This window comes from Cheilinus undulatus, linkage group 11, assembly GCF_018320785.1.
Source record: "Cheilinus undulatus linkage group 11, ASM1832078v1, whole genome shotgun sequence".
Lineage (NCBI taxonomy): Eukaryota > Metazoa > Chordata > Actinopteri > Labriformes > Labridae > Cheilinus > Cheilinus undulatus.
The window spans coordinates 9,815,504-9,842,348 of NC_054875.1; the positions used below are offsets into that span (position 1 = coordinate 9,815,504).

Genomic DNA, 26,845 nt, shown 5'->3' on the forward strand with positions numbered 1-26,845 from the left:
AAACTTACCCTTTTTGATTTAAAATGTCCTTGGTTAGTCATAAAAATTAGAACAAGTAAAGAGTAAAAACAATAAGATAAAAAGTGATGATGTTATGATATCAATACATGTGTGTTGGATCAGAAGCATTGGTGCAAGCATCCTGAGCTGAAGTGTGTCAAACTATAATTGGGCTCTGATGTTTGAATGATTTCTTTGTGGTAAACCACTTTCAACACTTTTTTTCTGTTCAGCCACATCTTTTTGCCACTTTTTATCCCATTTTGGTCCTTATCACCCATTTCTGCCACATATCTGACCATTATTGCCCAAATTTGAAACAAAAAATTCTTTATAATATTATAATTTTCCATCAAGGCTCACTACCGTATGGTGATAATTATAAAAATCCATTCATTTTCTCGCTTTTTTTTCTGTTTCAGCAGCATCTTTGCAACTTTTTTGGCTAATATTGCCACCTTTTGCCTGTTTTTGCAACTTTTTGTCTAATTTTGCCACTTTATGCCATTTTCCAACCTTTTTTTCAACTTTCTGCCCATTTTTTGCAGCTTTTATCCTGTATGTGTCCTTTTCCACCCATTTCAGTCACTTTTTAACCACTTTTGCCCTTTTCTACTTATCTCTTCAACATCTTTAAACATTTTTTGGCTGTTTTTGCCACCTTTGGTCCATTTTTGCCATTTTTGTTGCATTTTACCAATTTCTTTTGCTGCTTTTCATCGATTTTTGCTACTGTCTGCCCAGTTCTTGCCACTTTTTTTTTCAAACTCTTTGCCACTCTTTGCCCATTATGTCACTTTTCCCATTTATGTCGCCTTTTGCCCCTTCTCTGCTCATTTATGCCACATTATTTGATTTTTTTTGTCTATTTTTGCCACTGTTTTGCTACTTCTATCCTGTTTTTGTACTATCTCTGTCACATTTTGTGTGGCCCCTTTTTTTGCTCATTTCTGCCACATCTTTGTGCCTACTTTCACTGCTCTTTGCCACTTTTTGTCTTTATTTGCAATTTTTGTTGCATGTTTCCCATTTTTGCTACTTTCTGCCTAATTTTTGCCCAATTGTAATTCTGCCTAGGGCACCAAAATAGCAAGAGCTGGCCCTGATCCCATTCAGATATGTTCACAAATCTCTGATGCAGCTGATATAAGAAATATGATTCTTTTCTTATCTGGCAAACATCACATAGTCCAAGGTTTACATATTTTTAATGTAACATTTCTTCTCCTTAAAAACAAATGTGTACATGTAAGCTGTATACAACATTTATAAAAAGACCTACTATAAAATACTACAAATGTCCATTACCACATTAATACACAATCTGAAATAAAAGGGCTGCAGAATTAAAGGACTGAATTGTTGAATTTGTGTCAGTAATTCAACAACAGAGCCAAAAAATTCAGTTAAGTTTGATTTTTAAAATCTGAATTGCTTGAATAGTTGTTCTATTTCTCTGCTCACACAGGTCCCACAAGTCTTTATATTTGTACACAAACTCCACAGAGATGACTGCGCTGGTTTTCAATATTTTCAGAGTCCCGGCTGCTGTCTCATAAGGAGGAGGTAGTTGTGACGGAGGGTTCGTAGCTCCGTCAGTCTGCCCAGCAGGCGGCCAAACCTCTGTGGTCCCCCTCGTGCAGCTCCAGCCTGGGCCCCACACACTCTCGACAGCAGGTCTAGAATGAGTTCCTGCATTTTCTCAACACAGTTTGCAGCATGCAGGGATGCACGGTCTGCAGGGACAGGGACACAGAAAGAAAACTAGAACTTGCTGAGCTTATAGTCTGACTGGGTGAATCATTTACAGGTGTAATTTTTCTATCACATCCTGCCAAGTTTCCAGATAGCTGACATTGTTTATTTACAGATAAATTGTGTGCCTTTTCCTGGACAGGTGATTGGAATTAATGCATGACAAACATCCCCTAAATGAGAATCAGAGATTGTTGTTCTGACCTGAGCAGAGCAGAGCTGTAGCAGTGAGCAGTGCGTATTCAGCCTCCGTCACTCTTAGTGTCGCCATGCTGTGGAAGAAGTTGAGCACAGGGCTGAAGAGATCCTCACTGCCTCCTGTTCACACAAGAAATATTTAATACAAAGGTACAATGTGTACACTTTTTGCAATGAAATGTCTACATTAAATAAAAAAAGATCACTCTTGTGTTATCTAGTTGAGTATTTAGTGCCTTTACAAAAGTATTCACCCCCTTGGATGTTTTATCCTTTAATTGATTTTATAAATCAGTCATGGTCAATATAATTTTGCTTTTCAGCAGAGATCCAGCTAATTGGTGCCAGTAGTCTCACAGTTAGTGAAATGAGGATCACCTGAGTGCAGTGAATGTGTCTCAAGTGATAGTAGTAGTATAAAGACACCTGTTTCTGAAAGGTCCAGTCACTGGTTAACCAGTATTCCTTTCTACCATTACACAACAAAGACAAAAGAAGAACACTCCAAGCAACTCAGAAAAAAGGTTATTGAAAAGTTTAAGTCAGGGGATGGATACAAAAAAATGTCCAAGGCACTGAACATCCCCTGGAGTTCAGCTAAATCCATCATCAAGAAATGAAGGAATATGTCACATATGTAAATCTGCCTAGATCAGGTCGTCCTCACAAACTGTGCAAGAAGGAGACTAGTGAGAGAGGCCACCAAGACACCTATGACTACTCTGAAAGAGTTCCAAGCTTCAGCAGCTGAGATGGGAGAGACTCTGCAGACAACAACTGTTGGCCGGGTTCTTCACCAGTCAAGCTATATGGAAGAGTGGCAAAGAGAAAGCCACTGTTAAAGAGAACTCAGATTAAATCTGGACTACAGTTCATCAGAAAGCATGTGGGAGACTCCATGGTCAAGTGGAAGACAGTTCTTTGGTCTGATGAGACCAAATGGTGCTTTCTGGCCATCAGACAAGACGCTATGCTTGGTGGACACCAAACACTGCACATCACCACAAACACACCATTCCCACTGTAGAGCACGTTGGTGGCAGCATCATGCTGTGGGAGGATAAAATGAATGTTGCAGAATATAGGAAAGTCCTGAAGAACAATCTTATTCAATCTGCAAGAGAACTACAGCTTGGGAGAGAATTTATTTTACAGCAAGACAATGACCCGAAGTATACAGTGAAAGCCACAGAGAAACGATTAAAAGACAAGGTAAATGCTCTGGAGTGGCTGCTCTGTCCCATCATCCTCTGCTGTTTACTTCCTGTTTTTGATTAATGACTTCAAATGGTAAACCTTGTTTTTGTTTCATTATTTAATTCCACATAATGAGAGAGAAAAGCAGTTAAAAGTGTTCTTTCTGTTCTGTTCATGAAATCCCAGAATGCTATCTGAGGAGCTCACAGGAAGGCCACTTTTAACAGCTTTTCTCCCTCGTTATGCAGATTTTATCCAAGAATCCATGTAGTTGCTTGTCTGTGAGCCCTCTGGCAGCAGAGCCTACATAGTGTGCATTTGATTTGCTTTAAGAAACCTTTCCAAACTTGCAGGTTTTATATATTTTCTAAGTGTAAAATTCACCTGAGTTGACCTGCGTCTGACTGTGGATGTTTTCCTTTGACTCTACATTTCTCAGCCAGTTGTGTGTGGACATACTGAAAAGCTGCAGGGCTGGTGAGAGAAGAAAAATGTTTTTTATCAGAGTAAACTTGCTTCATACTGAGTGAAAAGCATGCATCAATCTTTCAAAACAGGTCTGTTTGTGCACTCACCTGGACTGGGGCTGGTTGGGTTGTGTGAGAATAGCTGAGCAGAGAGGAGAAACATGACCTCCAGAGAGGAGACGGACAGCAGAGAGCTCTGATCGGAGAAATCCAGGAGGTCAAAACCTGCAAGGAAAACAGCATTTTTAAGTAGTTCTTTGAAGAGAAAAGGAGTTTGTTATAAACTTTATAAGTTCAACTTCCTTATAGTTAAAAACACCTGAAACTCTTTCCAATCAATGACCACTAACCTGACAGAGATAAGACTATGTAGTTCACAAAGACTAAACACAAATTTCATCAAAGGAGTGACACATTTTTGTGCTGATTTCTGAGAAGATTTTAGATAAATCAGGTCACATATTCCTATCTATCTCACCTGGTACCGCCCTGGCGAACTGCAGCAATCGTTGCAGGTTTGGTGATAAAACATCAGAAAGACTCTCCCCTTCCTCCGTGCAGGGCCACTCAAACAGCTGAGCACACAGACAAGAAACCATAAGGCTAACATGGAAATATAACTGTGTTTAGAGATTTACAATGTGACGAAGATGTGTGAAGATGAAAGTAAAACCATGTTAAATAAAAGTACTCTGTGTTGTACCTTGCAGTGGCTGCTGTCCTGAGCTCTGTACAGTCTGTGGGCCTCCACCATCCTCTCTACAATGTACTTCTGCTCTCTACTTAGACTGGACGACAGAGCCTGGAGCAAAGACATTAACACAACACAAGGTTAAATCAGTGTCAGGATGATTATATATCATTATAACGTACTTTAATATAATTACAGCATACAAAGTGCATGGCATTAAAGTTAAGTGCTGTCTTGTCTTGCAACAACAAACAAGCCCATCAACATTAAGACTGACTGTTTCTATAGTTAATGCTGCTGGGTCAGTGTCAGATGTACGGATGAACAGCACAATGCTGAAACAGCCTGTGTTTACTTTTCCGTTGAAATATTCTCACAGTCAGATTTGTATAACTCAGTGATAGCAGAAAGATTTCTGTTTTTCTGAGGACAGCCCAAAACCGCTGAAATAACATTTATAGGGAGACTGAAATTTGCCAAAGCTTAGGAAAAATGATGTAAAATATAATTTCCATCTTCATTTCAGCAGCCGAGGCCTCCCACTCATTCTACACTGAAAACAAAAGATGGCACAACATTTATTTTTCTGTTCTCTTAAACAGAGCTGCTACTTGGCAGCCATGACGTACAAAACAGATGTTCTCTCAACAAAAGACTCCCCCAGCTGCAGTGCCATGCCTGGAATAGAGCACTCAGTCAGTCAGTCAGTCAGTCAGTCAGTCAGTCAGTCGGTCAGCCAGTTTATCAGTCAGTTAATCAGTCAGTCACTCAGGCACTCAGTCAATCAGTCAGTCAGTCAGTCAGTCAGTCAGTTAATCAATCAGTCAGTCAATCAGTCAGTCAGTCAATCAGTCAGTCAGTCAGTCAGTCAGTCAATCAATCAGTCAGTCAGTCAGTCAGTCAGTCAATCAGTCAGTCAGTCAGTCAGTCAGTAAATCAGTCAGTCAGTCAATCAGTCAGTCAGTCAGTCAATCAGTCAGTCAGTCAGTCAGTCAGTCAGTCAGTCAGTCAATCAATCAGTCAGTCAGTCAGTCAGTCAATCAGTCAGTCAATCAGTCAGTCAGTCAGTCAGTCAGTCAGTCAGTCAATCAATCAGTCAGTCAATCAGTCAGTCAGTCAGTCAGTCAATCAGTCAGTCAGTCAGTCAGTCAGGAAATCAGTCAGTCAATCAGTCAGTCAGTCAGTCAGTCAGTCAGTCAGTCAGTCAGTCAGTCAGTCAGTCAATCAGTCAGTCAGTCAGTCAATCAGTCAGTCAGTCAGTCAGTCAGTCAATCAGTCAGTCAGTCAGTCAGTCAGTCAATCAATCAGTCAGTTAATCAGTCAGTCAATCAGTCAATTAATCAGTCAGTCAGTCAATCAGTCAGTTAATCAATCAGTCAGTCAATCAGTCACTCAGGTAATTAATCAATTAGTCACTCAGTCAGCCAGGCTGTTAATCAACCTGTAGGTCAACTCTCAGGGTTAATTAGCCAGTCAGTCAATCAGTCAGTCAGTCAATCAGTCAGTTAATCAGCCAGTCAGTCAATCAGTCAGTCAGTCAGTCAGTCAGTTAATCAATCAGTCAGTTAATCAGTCAGTCAGTCAGTTAATCAGTCAGTCAGTCAGTCAGTCAGTCAGTCAGTCAGTTAATCAATCAGTCAGTCAATCAGTCAGTCAATCAGTCAGTTAATCAGCCAGTCAGTCAGTCAGTCAGTCAGTCAGTCAGTTAATCAATCAGTCAGTCAATCAGTCAGTCAATCAGTCAGTTAATCAGTCAGTCAGTCAGTCAGTCAGTTAATCATTCAGTTAATCAGCCAGTCAGTCAGTCAGTCAGTCAGTCAGTCAGTCAGTCAGTCAGTCAGTCAGTTAATCAATCAGTCAGTCAATCAGTCAGTTAATCAGTCAGTCAGTCAGTTAATCAGTCAGTTAATCAGCCAGTCAGTCAATCAGTCAGTCAGTCAGTCAGTCAGTCAGTCAATCAGTCAGTTAATCAATCAGTCAGTCAATCAGTCACTCAGGTAATTAATCAATTAGTCACTCAGTCAGCCAGTCTGTTAATCAACCTGTAGGTCAACTCTCAGGGTTAATTAGCCAGTCAGTCAATCAGTCAGTCAGTCAATCAGTCAGTTAATCAGTCAGTCAGTCAGTCAGTTATTCAATCTGTCAGTCAATCAGTCACTCAGTTAACCAATCAATCAGTCACTCAGTCAGCCAGTCAGTTAATCAACCTGTAAGTCAATCTGTGGGTTAATCAGCCAGTCAGTCAATCAGTTAGTTAATTAGTCAGTCAGTCAATCAGTCAGTCAATCAGTTGGTTAATCAGTTAGTAAGTCAATTAGTCAGTTAATCAGCCAGTCAGTCAATCAGTCAGTTGATCAGTAAGTCAGTCACTCAGTCAGTCAATCAGTCGGTCAGTCAGTCAGTCGGTCACTCAGTCAACCAGTCAGTTAATCGACCAGTCAGTCAATCAGTCGGTCACTCAGTCACTCAATCAGTCAGTTACTCGGTTGGTCGGTCAGTCAGTTCAGCAAACGGTCACTCGGTCAGTTGGTCAGTCAATCAGTCACTCAGTCACTCAATCAACCAATCAATCAGTCACTCAGTTAATCAATCAGTCAGTCAGTCCATCAGTCAATCACTCAGTCAGTCAGTCAGTCAGTCAGTCAGTCAGGCAGGTTATCATATACAGACCAAGTGCAGTGCTGACCCAGCACTCAGCTGAAAATGTAAATACAAAATTTTACAATCTAGAGATATTTCATAAATGAGGCATTTTAATACTGAATTGGCTTGCAAAGCATACTTAGTTTGAATATAAGTGGGTTTGAACCCGAGGTAAAGTCTATGTTGTTTATTATCTCAGTAATATCTATCATGTAGACACCATCCTAAGAGGAAAACAGCCACTCCTGCAAACATCAGGCCCCCCACCCCTATTAGATGATGATGCACAGTGTATAAGTGGAATCATTCTGACATTTCAGCACTGCCATTCACTAAGGCATGCATCAGATCAATAACATAATGATTCTTTCTCTGTAGTACCTGTCCAGGTAGTCTGCTGGTAGAGCTGACCTTCCTGCTGTCTGCTCCCTCCTCCTCCTCCTGTCCTCTGCCTTTACCTCCTTTTCTGAGTCGTTTGGACTGACACTGCACCTCTGTCAGAAGACCTGAGAAACAAATACGTTTACAGATTGACATTAGACAAGCTAATCTGTTAGACTGAAGTATTTCCTATAATTACATAAGTGATGACATGTAATTTTATGTAATAAAAGTTAAGTACACTCAGCCAGCATCCCTACAGCGCGGCACTTCCTCAGTCGGCAGTCTTGGCACTTCCTCCTCATGTACATGTCCATCTCACACCCACCACCGCTCTTACAGTGATACACCGCCTTTTTAGTCACACTACGCCTGAAAAAACCTACAATATTCAGGGGAAAAAAGAGGTAAAATACCAGCAGAGATGGTTGGGACTCAATTGTAGGGGAAAAAAGTTGATATACAACAGAACTACCTTTGCATCCCTCACAGGTGAGAGCGTTGTAGTGATACCCTGAAGCTTTATCTCCACACACCACACACAGCTCGTCCTGACCCCTGCCCTTCCCTCCTAACCCCACCCGAGTCCTCCGCCCCAGAGGGATCCCCACCACCCCGAGCCCTTGAACCAGACCCCCACAGAGAGGCTCTGGACTGGGGTCACAGGGGGGCTCCAGGTAGTGAGGGCTGTAGTGGTACTGAGGATGGCACGGCTGTGAGGAGGAAGAGGAGGAAGAGGGAGAGGAAGTAGAGGAGGGGGGAGAGCCGTAGAGGGGGAAGGGCAGGTTGGCAGAGCTGTACTGTTGTTGGCTGTATGGGAGCAGCTGGAGGTCTGGGTCCTGCAGGGGGTAGCCCAGAGGGTCTGCCAGCATATCTGAAAAGGAGAAAGAGGAAAGTCAATGGGAAATATGTACCCCTTTTATACATATCAGAGATGAGCGTTTGAGGATGAAGTATCTGCACATATGCAGGCAGGTTCTTAGGTGACTTTAAATTTCTTATTCTTTCTTTGCCATGTCTTTGCCAATGTAAGGTTCTTTGAAAGGCCTCTTTGTTTGAATTGTTTGATACTTATAAAGCTGCTTTGCCTTTCTGTGAGATTTCTGATCTGATTAATTTATTCTGACAATACTTCCTGGGAAAAAACTCCAGAGGGAAACTTTGGAGAGCGATGCAAGCCGGATTATTTTTAGGTCTGACATTTCAAGACAATGAGGAAAGAGAACTGGAATTTCCAAGAAAACGTTACATTTCATTGAATCCTCGGTATTTGAACTTGATTGATGTGAGGGATTTTAAAGTTATCAAGGCAAAGAAAAACCTGAATGCTGCTGCTGGACTGGCCAGAGCTGCAGTTTTGTTAGAGCTGGGCAAAGAAGAGCACCAAAAGCTTTTCTTAGCTGGAGAGATGTTTTAGCTCTTCCATGACCTTTCTTGGGGATCAGTTTGATTCACAATCTGGCTCCACTGATGGTGGACAACGATAGCTGCTGTCTGTCAAGCTTATTGATGCTTTGCACGCCCACAATGTCATAGTTTTTGTTGATATACTATATGGACAAAAGTATTTGGCTCCCTGACCATGGATTGTAATGGCACTGGATTCCAGTTCATGCACTTTAATATGGGGTTGCCCCTCTTTGCAGCTGTAACAGCCTCCACTCTTCTTGGAAGGATTTCCACAAGAGTTTGGAGTGTTTGTATTTGGATTTGTGCCCAAGGTATTCTATTTTAAGAGGATTACCTTTGTAAGAAAGCTTAGTCGTACTAAAGCACAAATAAAGATTGTTGATTATTAGGGTTAAATATACTGGTTATCACAGCTTAACAGTGGACCATGGGTTTGCTGACCTCCATGATCCCCCAGTTGGCTGAGACTCAGAAAGCTTCTCTTTACCCCCCTTATGGGCGGCCTTGACTGTAGCAAGAGTCTATTTTGCATTGATATGAATATGGTGTGCCTTGAGATTCTGGTGAAACTTCAGGTGTGCCTTGGACAAAAACAGGTTGAAAATCACTGATGTAGAGCATTTATGAGGCCTGGCTCACAATCTCTGCTCCAGATCATCTCAAAGGTGCTTGATGGGGTTGAGGTCAGGGCTGTGTGCAGGCCAGTCAAGTTCTTCCACACTAGACTCATCAAGCCATGTCTTTACAGTCCTTGCTCTGTGCTCTGGGGCACAGTCATGTTAGAATAGAAAAGGGCCTTCCACAAACTGTTGCCACAAAGTTGGAAGCATAGCATTGACCAAAATGTCTTAGCATGCTGAAGCATAAAGATTGGCCTTCACTGGAGATAGGCCTAGCCCAAAACTAGTCTATCCCTCCTCCACCTAACTTCACAGCTGGCACAATGCAATCAGACAAGTACCATTTTCCCAGACACACCCATCTGACTTCCAAACAGTGAAGCACGATTCATGACTCCACAGAATACATTTCCACTGCTCCACAGTCCAGTGTCAGTGTGCTTTACACCATACTACCAGATGCTTGGCATTGGACTTGGTGATGTGAGGCTTGCATGGAGCTGCTTGACTATGGAAACTCATTCAATGAAGCTTCCACAGCAGTTTTTTGCTCTTATATTAATGCCAGTGGAAGTTCAGAGCTCCTCAGTAATGGAATCAGCAGAGTTGGTGACTTTTATGCACCATGTGCCTCAGCAGTCATCGACCCCCGATCAGTTTATGTGTTTGTCAGCTTCATGGCTGGGTTGCTGCTATTCCTAAATGCTTCCACTTTCTAATAATATCACTTACACTTGACTGTGAAATATGATGATGAAATTTCACAAACTGTGTTATTGCAAAGGTGGCATCCATCACAATACCCCATTGACCCATTTAGGATCACAGATGATTGCAAAAGGAGACTGCATGGCTAAGGTGCTTGATTTTATACACCTTTGGCAACAGGTTTAATTGCACACCTGAATTCAATGATTAACAGGTGTCCAAATACTTTTGTTCATATAATGCACCAAAAAGCATGACAACATGAATCTAATAGTATCTCTATATCCCATCCACACTTGTGTCTGTATTTCTAGACATTTCTAAGCAGCCACATTTGAGCCAACAAAGAACATTCAGGAAACTGAATCAGGTCTTTACATACCTAATCCCTCCTGGAAGCACATCCAGTTTTCTGGGAGTTAAGATTTTAGCTGGCTTTTGGAAACCAGTGTGGATATTCATATATGAGATGCATAATATCCATCTTAACTGTAGTGCAACCATATAATCCAACTTTTCACAACACATTGTTTCAAATGTAACAGAGAATAACTTCAGGACAGAAAAATAAATGAGCATCTCAGCCAGCACTGTTACCAAGTCAGTGTGCGTCATAGAAAAGTGGTCTTGCGTGACTGCCTGGACTCTCCTGGTCTTTATGACTCTTCGGGGGATTCAATAAAGAACTGAGAGTGAGATCTTGTGAACTTGTCCTGACTGCTGAAACCGGATGCAGCTGAGAACTTGTAAGTGCCATCACGGATGTTTTGATCCTTTTCTGGATACTTCTCTCCATACTGGCTGTTCAGTGTTGTGACGGGCTGAGACATCTTTAATGACGGGTCGGCAGTTTGTGTTTGGTGAGTCCAGAGTCCTCTGAGAAAACATGTGTGACCACTGGCAGCCTCTTAAAGCACAGCTGGACCAGCACGACTGTGGGATCTGTTATTAACTGATAAAACAGGGAGCGCCCACTCGACTGCTGGGGACGGGAAGTTACAGGGGGAAACATGGTGTGTGAAGATAAAGGGTTAACAAATATCAGTCTAATGATGTAAATAATGTGAGTTTAACACTGTAGATAGAGCTTTGGCAGGGAAAGCTTCATCCTCGTAGCTCTGTTTGGTTATTTAAAGGGTTAATCTTTGGCTAGATTGGCTTACTGAACACAGAGAAACAGTCTGACCCCCCTAAAGGAAAATATAATCCACAATCCATCACTTCTAAAGCTCATTATCTAAATCTAGTGACTTTGTGGCAGGGCTGAGGCTCCAGGAGCCGCATTCATAAAGCTTTCTTAGTATGAAGAGTAACAAAACTCCAGGAAAATACTTAAAAATCATGTTGTGTCCTAAGAATTTCCCCTTAAAACCAAAGTACCTCATGAGCCCTTAAAAGGGCTCATGAGGTGAAAAACTGTACAAAGTAGCTAGCCAGGGGGAAATAAGAGGCTACAGGTTTTCTTTAACAGAGGAAAGAACAGTGAGAAAGGTGTTCACAAAAACAATCATACCTCTGCCCCAGCCTCATATCAATAGAAGTTTATCAGAAATTTATCAGAGCAATGTAGTTTAACTTCCTGCTCTCAGGTTTGACCACGCCCCCATTTGTGTCAAATCAAACCCTAAGACTAAACAGTGGTAGATTAGAAAACAGTGGTAGCAACAGAATTAACTGCTTAAAGGTGCAGTGTGTAAAATTGGGACTATCAACATCTAACAGTCAATTCTGGAGTGTGATGCTCATTTCTCTGGTGATAACTGTGGGAACCAGTGAAGTTTAAAAATCAATACATGCTTAACTGTTATTTGATTCCTTCTATGGTGCCATAGAAACAGGCAAAATGCAAAAATCCAAGATGGCAGCGTCCTTGGAGGGGACCCTCCCATATATGAATAAAAGGCTTATTCTGAGTTAATTTAAAACATAAATTTAAAAAATGTGTTATCAGATGTCAACACTAATTTAGATCAATCTACTTATGAAAATGAAAATGTTATGTTTCATTTTAACCAAGCTTGTTTTGCTAAATGCTAATAGGCTAAATATTACACACTTCACCTTTAAATGAAAAATTGAAATTCATGGCCTGTTTTTTTCACTCTTAAAGGTCACATATTGTGCAAAAATCACTTTTTCAGGCTTTTCTAACCAAAATATGTGCCTCTGCCCTGTCCACAATCCCCCCAAGTACCAGATAACCCCCCACCACCACCACCACCTGTCAGAAAATGTGTGCTAAAACAAGCTATTCTTAGATTTTCTCCTCATGATGTCATGTGGGGAGTTAGCTCTGCCCCCAGGTTTGGTTGGCCCTCCCCACTTGGAAGAAAGTTCCACCCTCCTCTCCTGATCCTCTTCTCAGCAGGCAGCTGAGAGGAGGATCGGGAGAAACATCCATTGAGCCACATCCATTTCCTGAGGGGGCGGAGTCAGGGGTGGAGTCAGATAGCTTAGTAACATTTAAAGACCCAGAAACAGCTCAATCTGAGAAGGGCTGAAACAGAGGGGTTTTTAGCCATGCAAAAATCCAATACTGGAGCGTTCTATCAGCAACAGACTTCACAGGCATGTTTTGGGGACCTCTGAGACCAATATAAACTTGTCTTAAAAGGGTAAAATATGTCCCTTTTAAAGAATCAAGGAGGATAAAAGAAGAGCTTTGTGGCTTTAGGCACAAACTAAAGAAGAGTAAAGTGGTGAAATGTGGGATTGGTGCTTTTCACTGGACTCAAAGTCAGCAATCCTTCTGTGACAGCAGGATCTGTAGTCCAACAGGCTGTTAACAGACTCTTCACTCACATACAAATAAAATAACAGTGTCTAAAAAGTTAAGCTCCAACTGAAGCAAGGCTAAAATACACACATGGGGTATTTGTTATCAGCTAAAAGCATCTCTGGTCACATCTATGTGGGGTACACCATGCTTTGAGAAACTCACCATGCACGTTTTAATCCATAATGAAAAAAGTCCAAAAGAGGCTCAAATATCTATAAACCCTTTTCTGTAAAAAGATGTCTTCAGAAATACCAAAATATCCCTCTAAAGTCCAAGATGTTTAGTGAATAACTTGCCTGACAGGGGAGAAGTAACCTGACACTCCAGATTGACTGTTTCAGTGATACATTGCATGGATGATTTCACATTCATGTGGGAAAGCTCCAATAGAAAGTGTTAGAGAAGGGCAGGACTTTAAAAAAATGCTCAGAAGAATACAATAAGCATACAATAAAATTAGTTCAAAAGCAATTAATCCAGAGTGGCATGAATCTTAACATGAGGGGGCAATAAGCTTTATGCTATTAAGGAGGAGGCTGGGGGGGGGGGCTATAGAAGGTGGGAGGCGATAATTAGGATGGTGTCAGCTGATCACAGCTGGCTGTATGACTACCATGTCCTGCATAAACTAACAGTAAGAGTCCTCATGTGGACAACAGAGTCCATCCCACAGGCTACTGTGGATGTTTGTATTACTTTGAAGATACCAACAATGACCTTCTTCCTACCTCCACGTCTACCATGTTTCTTGGAGGATGCAGTGGGTCCGTGCTGTGCAAGGGCATGGTTTCACTTGCATCTCCCATGTACCATAGCCAAGTCCACATTACTTGTGCCAAGAGTCCCTCTTGATGCGAGACTGGGCATGCTCTTCAGGTACGGTACTCTTGTGGAGTCAGCTGTACTCGGATGTGGTCTCAGGTCCTTAATATAAATCTGAATGAGCATGAGAAGTCCCAGCATGAGCAGTAAGATGGGGTGTTTTTACTGTTTTTAGGTAGAGGCTGATGCTTTAATGGTTCCCCTTTGCTCTTACCAGTCTTCAGTCCTTATATATATGAAACTAATATAAAATACTCAGAAAGTTTTGGTGACAGGAGATTTAAAGAAGTGGTGTATTTAGTAAAAGACGAATCTCTCTGATTATGAAATAAAAACATTTGCATCATCACTTTCACCCATCACTCCTCTCTGACTGTCCTTCAGCTCCCTGTCTCTCTCTCCAGATGTTTCCTGTCTCTACCAGACTGCATGGTGACATTTTTCAGGGGGGGTCCTTGTTTTCTCAGTTTGTGACAGAGCCGTGATCCTCACTGTTTGTAAACCACTGGAACACTGTCTAAACACTCCTCAGCCTCCCCTCCATCCCACGCACGACAGGGAGCCAAACAACACCGGCAAACCACCCCCCATAGCTGCCCCTTCAACCACCCCACTCCTCGGGGCAGGAGGGGAGACAACGGGGGGAATTTGTTGATGATAGAAATGGTATAAATAGATCCTCCAGGGCACGCTCAGTCTCCCTGCCTCCATGCTGCGAATGCAGCAAGCCGGCTGAACGTCTTCAAGAATATTTGCTTCATGACATCAAGATCTCAGAGGCAGTAAATAAATGTTTAGTGACATTCATTCATCAGCTGTGTGAGGGGATAAGATGAGGCAGAGCGTAGTCACTCATGTCTCATTTGTATATAAATTATGCTCTATAAAGAGAGGCAGTGTTACTTTTGTTGATCTAAGTATATGTAGAGAAGAATAGCACTGAAATGGGTTTAAAAAAAAACACAAATCAAGCAAGCTGACTGAGGAATATCAGTGTTTACAGACATAGGCTACAGCATCCTCCAGAAGTTTACAACTGTAAGCTAAGATTAGTCACCATTAGCTACTTCACACATCAGACCAGTCCTATCCGTAATAGTGAAAGTGATGAGTGAGTGATGCACCACTGTGTAATTTGTTGTGCACAACTTTAACGTTTAAGATAAAGGAAAGTGTGAGTATTTCTGACTGAACTAGATGGACTAATTTACTCACATGTAAAAATACTGACTATTAATAGAAAAAAACGTCTCTCATGAGGGCCTGTGTCCACAGGTGCCCCTTTAATCGTCGGTACTGGCCTTAGTTTCAGAGAGCTTCACCCCAGCTTACGAAAGTTGACTTCTACTGGTTCAGCTAATTGGTGCTACTTAAGATTAACTGTTTTAAGGAAATATCAAAAAAGTAAGATCAGTTTCTCTTCCACCATTATCTTGTTTTTTAGACTGACGAAGTGAAGGAAAGGTGTCACTGACGAGCACGGAGCTGTTCCTGAAGCTGAACTGTTTTCAACTGGGAACACTGGGAGTGTGGTGACAGAAACAGCTGACACCAAAGGCATTTAATTCACTCAGTTACAAAATAAAATGAGCGGTTGGGATGGAACCAAGATCACATTAATGTAAAAGGCTCATTTCTGTTACCTTCCATTAAGGTTTTCTGTTTCTTTAAAGGGTAAGTTCACTTAAATTAGACACTTGAAAATAAACCAAAAGCAATGGTGTAACATCACATTACTATTCAGATTATTTCAGTTTGGCTTGTACATTTAATGTTGGCAAATATTGTAGTCTGTTAGTCCCAGAGGAATGCTCAAATACATGCTCTGTGGTAAATAAGGGGAAAAAAGTTCACTGATTGAAGAAAGAGATGGTGGTAGAAAAAAGAAAGCATACTTTTTATTTGTGATATTCAATTTGATCTTTGATTTTCAATTTTAAATGTTAAACTTTTGATTTTTATTTTTTTTCTTCTGTTTTTAATATTTTATCTTTTTATTTTTTAATTTTTCAATTTTATTTTTTAATCTTTAATTTTTATTTTTTAATTTGTAATTTCTTAAATGTTTAATTTTTTAATTTTATAAATGTTTAATCTTTTAATTTAAAATTTTGTTTTTAATTTTTTTTTTTTTTAATTTTTAAGATTTTTTTTCAATCTTGTCCAGACATGTGACACACACAGACCAAAATACACACATAACCAGCACCGCCATGGCAGTCGACTATTCTACATGAACTACTGTGTAAAGAAAGACAGTAATTTAAGCCTGAGGTAAGAACAGAGCTCCATTTAGTTCACTAGAAATAAAAAATTACTAATATGCCCTCTACTTGACTTATTATTATATTATTCGTAAGCTATCTGTAAACGCCCATGATGTTAAACATCATCATCATTATTATAAGTACTAAAATTATCTCATATCATGAAGTGAATTCAAAAACAGCTAAAATTGCATTTCTGTTATCATCTTTATATATACAGCTTTCTTTTTACCGTCGTTATTTTTTGCTAATGCCAGCATTACAGTGATTATTGCTTTATATTTTAACATCATTTTTACATCTATTATCATTGCTAAAACAGTTTAATTGGATCCAAGAGCAATACTACTATAATAAATTAACGCTGGTCTTCTTATAATAGGGTATGGTCTTTATTATAATAATAAGGATTAACAATGGTCTGTTAAAGCAGGCCACATCAAGAGAAGACATGCCCTCTTTGTAGGGTGTCTTGAGATAACTTCAGATATGAATTGGCGCTATGCAATCAGGGATTGATTGATTGATTGATTGATTGATGGATTGATTGATTGATTGATTGATCCTGTAGCTACATGTCACTGTGTAGCTAGGTAGTGCACTGAGTTCCTAATTGCTCCCTCTGCTGCATCAGTGACGTGTGAGTGGGAATGAATGGGATCACTTCATATTTATGCACACTTTAGAGAGCAGCCTCTGCCATCAGTGTGCAAATAGGTGAATGGGATCTGCAGAGTAAAAAGTGCTTATAGTAGTCATAAGACTATAAAAGTGCCATACAAGCTTATTTATCACTTCACATAAGACATTAACACTTGTGTGGATGTTTTGTGTTTCCTAGCTCAGCCTTCAAACTTCATCAGAAAGTCGACTTAAATCTATTGGCAGCATCTGTTAGGAAAATGCAGCAGAAAACAGTCTCATACATGTCCATCAGTCTGTTATTGTTAGAATGAAAATGTCAGATATTTTTAGAGAGGCAACAAGAAGAAGAGGGAGGTTTAGCAGAGGTGTTGGCGTGGACTCACCGTAGTACTGGAGCGGCTCTGTGGTGCAGTACCCATCCGTGGAGGATAGAAACCCTCCTGCTGAAAAACTCATCTCCCACTCAGTCCACTCTCTCATCTGGACAGAAGATCTCCTCTTTAGTTTGTTAAACTGGATCTATCTTCACATGAACACAGACATAAAGATAAGTACTGAGAGGATTCACACAGATATGAAGGATCTGGGAGACATTCCTAAATCCCCATGATGCATCCAGGTCTCTGAGCTGTCCAGGCTGATGTCCGGGCCTATTTTTAAAAAGCAGAGAGTGAGAGAGCAGCTGAGGCTCTTGGTCTGGGGTGGATGAAGTGCTGGAGGAGGTCTTAACCGATCCCTGGGGGAGGATAGACGAAAGGGAAAGCAGGGACACCCAGGAAGCAGAGGGATGGGACTGTGGTCCAAACAGCTGGACCTGGACTTGACTTTACAGATCAGAGAGCGAGGAATGATTGAGGGAGGGAACATGGAGGATGTGTCTCTCATGTGCGGATTGAGTGACACTCACGTTGTGTTTGTATTTGTGTGTTGGGATTTGGCCTGAATGGACGAGTCCCAGAGTGCAACAGCTGGGCAGGCAAAGAAAATATTGTTTTTATTTGATCTGCATCATTACAGCAATGTTAAATGGGTTTTACATGGAGTAAATACTGGGTAAAACTTTATGATTAGGTCCAAAGAGGAAGGCAGAGTTTAAAAGTAACATATAACTAACTAACTAACAGCTAAGGAACCTACACAAAAACCGGCTTTTAGTCAGCTATTAGTTACCAAGGAGATGGTCAGTTACTCCTCATTATATGGTCTTAGTATATCCATAGGATCCTTTATGATTGCTTAACCCAAGGGATAACTTCACTCATGGTGCTATTGTGTTTAACATAAAAAACAACAACAATCCACCAGAAACATGAGCAAGGAAACCATCAGGGATCCCGGTACAACAGGCAACACATACACAGTGATTACATGAATATTCACCCACCTTAAGGTGACTGACCTGAAAGAGGTCCAGCTAATTGGTACTAAAAGTCTCACAATTAGTGAAATGGAAATCCCCTGAGTGCAATGAAAGTGTCTCAAGTGATAGTAGTATTAAGACACCTGTGTCTGGAAAGGTTCAGTCACTGGTTAATTAGTATTCCTGGCCACCATTACACCCTAAAGACAAAAGAACACTCAAGGCAACTCAAAGGAAAGGTTATTGAAAAGTTTAAGTCAGGGGATGGATAAGATCCTAGATCAGGCCATCCTCACAAAGTGCCTGTGCAAGAAGGAGACTAGTGAGAGAGGCCACCAAGACACCTATGACTACTCTGAAGGAGTTACACGCTTCAGTAGCTGAGATGGGAGAGTCTCTGCACGCAACAACTTCTACACCAGTCAAAGTCTTATAGGAGCATGGAAAAGAGAAAACCACATTTGAAGAAAACTTTAAATCTAGATAAGAGTTCACCAAAAAGCATGTGGGAGACTCCATGCTCAAGTGGAAGAAAGTTTTTTGGTCTGATGAGACCAAATCATGCTTTCTGGCCATCAGACAAAACACTGCACATCACTGCAAACACACCACCCTCACTGTGAAGCACGGTGGTGGCAGCGTCATGCTGTGGGGATGATTCTCAGCCGCTGGCCCTATGAGGCTTGTCAAGGTAGATGGCAAAATGAATCTAGGAAAATCCTGGATGAGAGTCTTATTCAGCCTGCCAGAGAGCTATGGCTAAGGAGATTTATTTTCTAGTGAGACAATGACCCGGAGCATACAGCAAAAGCTACACAGAAGAGGTTTAAAGACAACAAGGTGGCAGAGTCAAGGCCCAGACCTTAATCCAACAGAGAATTTGTGGACTTGTAAAGGGTTGTTCACACCCAATCCCTGTGAAACCTGAAAGCACTTGAGCAGAGAAGATTCTATATTCAACTGTCAACTCTGACACTGGAATCTAACACTTTTGATTTGGTTGTACACTTAATCCTCATTCTGGGTTGTCTTTACTGAAACATTACTTTATCATTGGTAGTTATCAGCTGTTTATTAGAGCGAAGCAGTCATCAATCTAGCTGGCTCTAGAATGAGATTAAAACTCTGAAACAAGCATTTAGCAAGTCTGGTTCCATGGTCTCAAAGTCTATCGAGTTTTCAGGAAGTTGTCTGACATAAAGTGTGTGGTATATCAAGGATTTTTATTTTTTATAACCAACTTATTTCTGGAAGTGCCCCTCTTGAGAAGTCTGGAGGTCTTTCATGTCATATAAAAGGGTGCATAGAGTGCGCATGTGACCAGAACTGTCCCATTTTCAGGTTCTGTGTCCCAACAAAGGTCTACACAACACTCGTATATCCCATTTTTTTATCAACCTGATTTGAGCCAATGGAAATATGAAAACAATGCATCATGCCCTCAACTTTCTGTATGGATGTCAGTGTTGCTGCCAGTGTTGTTGCTGTTTAACTAAAATGAACGCATTAACATGCATACCAAAGCTCACCACTGATGTGTCAGTATTTGGTTTATTCACTTCCGATCATCAAAAAAAAAACTGTCTTAACTGAACTATAAACTGAACAGAATGTGTGTAAGTGTGTTTTGTGTGTATCTGTCCGTGTTTGTCCTCCAAGCCTTGGGAGTGTGTTTACTCTGCCTTTTGTTTACCGCTGCTCTGTTTGTGCTGCAGTTAATATTGGACAGCCGTTAGATTTAAGGGGCTCAGAGACCTCCGCCTCCCCCACACACAGTTAACCAAAGTGGCTGAGAGCAAAAGGAGCCGAGGCCTGAGAGACACCCAGAGGAGACGGGGGAGTGACCTCCTCTCTGGCCTGTAAATCTGTGTTTGACATACAGCATGCTTACTGAGGATTAACGGCATCCTCCCACCCTCATATCAGCCCCTCTCACCGGTTCATTATGGGAACCAGGAGTGAGTCCGAGAGCCTTCAGTGGAGAGATCACCATCGATCTCAGGGACAAATAACACAGGAATTCAGTTTTAGCTGCACAGTGTTCCCCTTTAAAGACGGTGTCCAAAGGGTAAAGTGGTACACATGTGACCACGATGACAACAGAGCCGAGAGATAAGCTGTACTAGAGGAACAAATACTGAGCAGAGCAAATAAATAAAAGCACATGCCAAATAAAACTTACAGTAAGTGTTGATGCAATACGTGAAGACGAAAAACATCTGAGTTATGCTGGTCAGTTATTACACAGCATTAAAAATGTAAATGTGAAATTATAAAGGGGGTTATGTGAGGTTATGAGATTTACCCTGCAGAACTCAAAGCTTAGTTATAGTATATTTGCATACATTTCATCCAAAATATTCCATTTCACTTTGGCGCAGCCTCATTTCAGAGTTTTATCCCTGCTCCTCAATTCTGAGTGTCCTATTGTCCCTCTGAAACACATTTATAAGGGGTAGTGGTGCTATCATCCCCCTCGAAATGGGATGACCCTTAAAAGTAAAGATGGGTCATCAGTGGATGTTCAAAAATCAAAAGGGCCGTTGAGACTTTATCATGATAGATTATTGTCATAATTTTTAGATTTTGTTTTTTGGGGGGCCTTTTCGTGCCTTTATTAGAGAGAGGAGGACAGTGGATAGACTCGGAACAGGGAAGAGAGTGAGGAGAGACATAAAGTTAAGGGTAACAGGTAAAGGGCCACAGGCCAGATTCGAACCAGACCGTCCACGTATGGTGCGCGCCTCAAACCCCTCGACCATCTACACGCCCAGTGTTTAGATCTTGTTGATGATTTGCGAGGCATTCTTGGAGATTTCCCATAACATTCAGTTTGCAGTGAAAAATCTTCATTTAAAGGGTCATGTAGCCTGAACCCTTTCTTTACAATAAGATTCAAGGACGTCCCCCTCTTAGATGTGGACACAGAACATAGTAGTAGGGCAAAGTGGTGGGGGCCATGAGCATTAAAGTGAGGCACATTAGTTGGCAAGTCCAAATAAACATCCCATTTTATGATATTTCCAGCAAAATAAGGCCTGAAGTGCTTGCACTGAGTTGAAATAGCTGATAATAAAGCAAGAAAAGGTGCTACTCACACTTACTTAAAGGTTCAGTGTGTATTATTTAGTCTCACAGCTTTTAGCAGAACAAACTGTAAAATTAAACTTCATATATATTAGTAGGACGAGCTAAACTAGTGTTTATTGCCTGAGTATATAACTGTTTAATTTTGCTTTTTATTTGCTATACTGGTGTTTAAACACATGCACAAAACTTACAATTCTCTCAAATTGATGGAGTAGGCTGATGTGTGATGCAGCAGGTAATATTCAGAAAAGTTTATTATGCTACTGGTAGACAACTGATGCTCACCATTATACTCGCTCATACATCCTTTTACCAAATACATTATAGAGGCATCGACTTCTCATTATTGTGTTTGCCTCTGGTTGTAATTCTGCCACATCTGTGCCATCATTTTCCCATCCATGACTCCAGATACACTATATTGCCAAAAGTATTTGCTAACCTGCCTTAACTCGCATATGAACTTAGGTGGCATCCCATTCTTAATCCATAGGGTTTAATATAACTTCAGTCCACCCTTTGCAGCTATAAAAGATTGAACTCTTCTGGGAAAGCATTCCACAAGGTTTAGGAGTGTGTTTATGGGAATTTTTGACCATTCTTTCAGAAACACATTTGTGAAGTCACGCACTGATGTTGGATGAGAAGGCCTTGTTCTCAGTCTCCGCTCCAATTCATCCCAAAGGTGTTCTATCGGGTTGAGGTCAGGACTCTGCACAGGCCAGTCAACTTCATCCACACCAAACTCTCTCATCCATGTCTTTATGGACCTTGCTTTGTGCGCTGGTGCACAGTCATGTTGGTACAGGAAGGGGCCATCCCCAAACTGTTCCCACATAGTTGGGAGCATGAAATTGTCCAAAATCTCTTGGTATGCTGAAGCATTCAGAGTTCCTTTCACTGGAACTAAGGGGCCAAGCCCAGCTCCTGAAAAACACCCCCACATCATAATCCCCCCTCCACCAAACTTTACACTTGGCACAATGCAGTCAGACAAGTACCGTTCTCCTGGCAACCGCCAAACCCAGACTCATCCATCAGATTGCCAGATGGAGAAGCGCGATTTGTCACTCCAGAGAACACATCTCCACTGTTCTAGAGTCCAGTGGCGGCGGGCTTTACACCACTGCATCTGACGCTTTGCATTGCACTTGGTGATGTTTGGCTTGGATGCAGCCGCTCAGCCATGGAAACCCATTCCATGAAGCTCTCTACACACTGTTCTTGAGCTAATCTGAAGGCCACATCACGTTTGGAGGGCTGTAGCGATTGACTCTGCAGAAAGTTGGCGACCTCTGCGCACTATGCGCCTCAGCATCCACTGACCCGCTTCATCATTTTACATGGTCTACCACTTCATGGCTGAGTTGCTGTCGTTCCCAGTGACTTCCACTTTGTTATAATACCACTAACAGTTGACTGTGGAATATCTAGGAGTGAGGAAATTTCACAACTGGAGTTGTTGCACAGGTGGCATCCCATCACAGTACCATGCTTGAATTCACTAAGCTCCTGAGAGCGACCCATTCTTTCACAAATGTTTGTAGAAACAGTCTGCATGCCTAGGTGCTCGATTTTATACACCTGTGGTCATGAAAGTGACTGGAACACCTGATTTCAACTATTTGGATGGGTGAGTGAATACTTTTGGCAATATAGTGTATGTCCGCCCTCCTGTCTGATTGTGAAATAGAGCTGTCAAACTTGCAAAAAAAAAAAAAAAAAAAACCTGAAACCTTCCTTAAATTATAGGCTTGACATGCATGTTAGAATGCAAACAGCCAAATTATTCACTCTGACTTTACCTGGAATCTTTCCTGTCAATGCCCCACACGAAGTTGAGTAAGCTGATATGCGAATGCAAATGGAAATATTCAAGAAAATCAACCACATGCAAGAGAGAGAGAAAGATGGCATTCATATTCTGCAACTTTGGAAGATTTCAGAGGCAGAACTTTCTTGAGATTTTTGGGAATGAATGTGAGAAAAAAGGCCTAAGAGGTGGGAGTTAGAGCAAGCAAATCATGCTGATTTTAAGGGCAGCCTGTCCTCAAATTTCATAAAAATGTAGCCGTTCATATTTGAAAAAGGTTAAAATAATACATTTGTGGTATTTTCTGGAAATGCTTTAATCCATTGCTGAAAGAGGAGTTGGTCTGTTGTCATTTCTCATTAATGACCAGTGCGTCATATCCAAGAAGACGTGTCAAGATAAGCCATCAGCCACCCTCCAACTGTCTCTGACCTCTGAGGAGCGGAAGAGGAGTGGAGTGCAGGCAGCAGTGCTGAGAGCGACACTAAACGATGGAGACAGTGACTGAGAGTGTGCAAATGTCACCATGGATCTTCTGGAGGTGTCACACTGTTGGACAGATTGCTGAACGCACTCAAAGGCCTGACTTTAAGGACTCCCCCCATGGGAGATGAGTGTTTCGAAAGCACGCTCACATCACACATGGTTAGTAGCTCAGTAGATGTATAATGAGCTTCTTTCCACCAAATACACCAAAAATATTGCACCAAAAGGAACAAGTCTAAGAGATAAAGACAAGACATCCAGGGCATCCAAGACAACTTTTCCTCTGTGCTTCAGATCAAAAGAAAAATGCGATGGCATGTTTGTACCCTTAAACTCATCAGTCCTGAATCACTCACAGTACAAGCCTGGAGATAAATTCTGCACATCATAAATCCTGTTTAGAGCCTCCTATCCGTGTGGCCGACTCATCTCTTTATCAGAGAGCTGCTGGCTGGCAGCTTCAGCTCGATAATGGCCCGGTCTGTTTACTGATCCCTGCCGGAGACTGACACTCACATTAATGTGGCTTCACTGATGGTGAGTAAAGTCCACGGCCTGTGTTTGAGCAAATGTGAGTCAGTGGGGTTTGCAGGATTTGGCAATCATGAGTGGGAATACAAATTTCGAAAGGGTGGTTATTTTTCTTAAAGTATTTGTTTGAAACCTCTTCTGTAGACTTTTAAACTATGTTGCCACTCATTTCTCCCACATCTTTCTGTTTTTATATCAACACAATGTACAGTAGATACAGTTATTCCTCATTTCAGTCAGGAAAACTCACCATACTTTTTACCATTTTATTGCAAACTGGGTGTACAGTTTTACTTGGTGGAGAAGGCTCTGCTCAAAAGATGCTCCCTGGGTTAGTCAAGCAGCATGCTTTGACGCTCTGGGGAGTGCACAGCTAGAAATCCCCATAAGGATGGACACATTCATGACCATGAATATTGAATACAATAAAATTAGTTCAAGAGCAATTAATCCAGAGTAGCATGAATCTGAATATGAGGGTGCAACAAGCTTTACACTATAAAGGAGAAGGCTGGGGTAGAGGAGGTTAAGCCTTGCAGCAGCAGCAGTGTGGTGCATCAGCATTAATGTAAGCAGGGATTCGCAACAAGTACGTCATATTTAAATACACCACTCTGTTGAGAGAAAGAGCTGTGATTGGCTGTGGGAGCTGGGAGGGGAATGACCACAGTGTCCTGCATGAACTAATGCTAGAAAATTCTGTCCATGATGCAGCATGTAAAATCTGAGAATTGGAATTAAACAATACCATTAAGTCACTCAAAAACTGGCATAGTTACTAGGTCACAGAAGAAGTGCAATAAGATCTGTATTTGTAACTAAAAGTTTGGGTTTGTATATAAAAAAACAATGGACACTAAGAAATGGACATTGAAGCCATAATAAGGAATAACAAAGGTCTTAATATAGATCCTTGAAGAACACCTGATTGAATAGTTCATGATGAAGTGCTGAGTAACTAAAATTATGGTGTTCTACTTTACAACTGACAATATAAAATGAGTGCGCTATGTTTTAGCAGGCCAGCCCAGATGTTAGCATTGTGCTCTGGGTTCTATCAGTGGAAAAATACAATTCCATGGGTCAAAATTAGCTTCTGTTTATCTGTTCCCGAGTCCATCATGAAATGGATTTAAGGAGTTTAACCCATTTCATGCTCCTACAGCCTGGAATCTGCTGCAGGAGACCTTATGCCTTCAAATCTACTTTTACAGAAAGGCTTTTCTATAGTAAATCTGTCTGAATAGTTTTATCTCACCTCTGAGTATTATGCAAATAGTTTTATTGTTAGATTATCAGTTTAGACCCTGTCACCAATTTATAGTTGCCTGTTTACCTTTATTTTGTTTGTATAACCTGACAGTTTTAATCCCACTCTGTTCAAACTATGATCTTGTGCTCAGTGTTTTTAATATTTTTTATTTATTTGATTTTATGTTATGTTTTTGTTTTAACTGGTATGCATTTCATTTTATGATGTAAAGCACTTTGTAACAGTGTTTCAAAAGGTGCCATATGAATTATTAGCAATTATTAATTGATTATGTCCTGAGGGGCAGATCTCTAAATCTTTTTAAAAGTAGTTGAAGTTTTTGAGGAAGATGCATCGGGCTGTAGATGTTTCAACTGATGACTTTCTGTTCTATGAGACTGAATTTGGCTTTTCTGTGATTGTAACTGCTCTGGTTTTATATTTGCATGCTGCTGCCTGTCTTGGCCAGGACACTTGTAAATAAGATTCTTAAACTCAGTGAGGTTTTCCTGGTTAAATAAATGTAAATAGATGAATAAATAAATACATGTCTGTCAAGTTAAAGGGCCTAAAAATAAATATACACCTTTTGAGATATTAACTTCTCAGGTTTTCTCCCATTTATTAACAAAGGATCTTTTTTTTCTCTGCACCCTGGCATGGAATTGTCATTTGAAATGTAGCTTAGCTCACTAAAATATAAGATTAAGATATTTGCAACATTTTTGTCAAATTCTGAAAATCAGGTGGGGCCTTTTTTCCTTCTGTAATTATTTAAGGGTGCTGAGATTAAATTTGGATCACTACATCATTCCTAAAAGAGTCTAAAATCGCATACGACATAAAGTACCTGGTAAATTTAATGAGGAGTTAGTCTGGGTTTACATGTAAATGCATGGTTAACTAGTAGTTAATTTATCATTCTTCCCTTGCTTTACTAGCAGTTGAGTAAGTAACTGCCAATTTTTGTGAACCTTATTGGAAAGAGTTCCCAGTTGCACATGTAATCCAAAATCAACTGGTTGGAACTGCATTAAAAACCAAAGATTATCCATTTTGTGCTCAATCAACACGTCATTGCATGGAGAATAAGCCAATCATGTCAATTGTAGAAATACACACTGTTCTCTAGGTAGAAGATCACACACAAATCAACATTGCCTTTGCTTGTGAGAATACATTTTATGTTTAAGAAGTTTGCTTAGGGAAATAGAGGACTCACCGTTGGTTGTTCTCCGCTCAGTGTCCTAAAGTCTTCTGGTTTTCAACTGTCTAACTTTTTGCAGTGCTGGCTTCAGCCCAGCCTCCATGCAGCACTTTTAAATACACACACATACACACACACACACACACACACACACACACACACACACACAGAGTAAACAGAGAAATGAGACAGTTACTCTTGATGTGTGTTGGAGATTGAACCTGACCAAAGATCCTCTTTACCTGTAAATGGAGCAGCGCTGAAGTAGCAACAACAAAACACAGGAAAAACTGTGCAAGGAAGCATTCAAATATGAAGGTGATTTGAGTCATCATGCATGTAAACTTAATGAAAGTTAAAGCATCATATGTGTCAGGATACTGACACATATGAATACTTCCAGCATAGGGCCTTATGTCTGCACTGGGGAATTTAACTTGCAACCACCCAGTCCCCCTGCTCTCCTCCCAGCCTGGCTCATAGGAATCATCTCATTAAGAAATTCCCAGTATGGAGTGTTTAT

General features: G+C 41.0%; 1 protein-coding gene across 3 annotated transcripts; it reads right to left on the reverse strand.

Annotated features, from left to right (window-relative positions):
- Positions 1 to 1,191: 1,191 nt before the first annotated feature.
- Positions 1,192 to 26,431, reverse strand: nr1h5 (nuclear receptor subfamily 1, group H, member 5). 3 transcript variants are annotated; one of them, XM_041799197.1, is made up of 11 exons: positions 26,338 to 26,431; positions 16,967 to 17,106; positions 7,808 to 8,206; positions 7,574 to 7,714; positions 7,333 to 7,457; positions 4,321 to 4,419; positions 4,096 to 4,192; positions 3,726 to 3,842; positions 3,535 to 3,624; positions 1,960 to 2,073; positions 1,192 to 1,736 (listed from the first exon to the last, which is right to left on the reverse strand). In XM_041799197.1, the coding sequence occupies exons 2-11, from the start codon at positions 17,061 to 17,063 to the stop codon at positions 1,534 to 1,536; spliced, it is 1,482 nt and encodes a 493-aa protein (XP_041655131.1). In that variant the 5' UTR covers positions 17,064 to 17,106; positions 26,338 to 26,431; the 3' UTR covers positions 1,192 to 1,533. The 3 variants fall into 3 exon arrangements, with proteins under 3 accessions (XP_041655131.1, XP_041655132.1, XP_041655130.1); XM_041799198.1 differs by having other exon boundaries at positions 16,967 to 17,102; positions 26,338 to 26,413; XM_041799196.1 differs by lacking the exon at positions 26,338 to 26,431 and having other exon boundaries at positions 16,967 to 18,170.
- Positions 26,432 to 26,845: the final 414 nt, after the last annotated feature.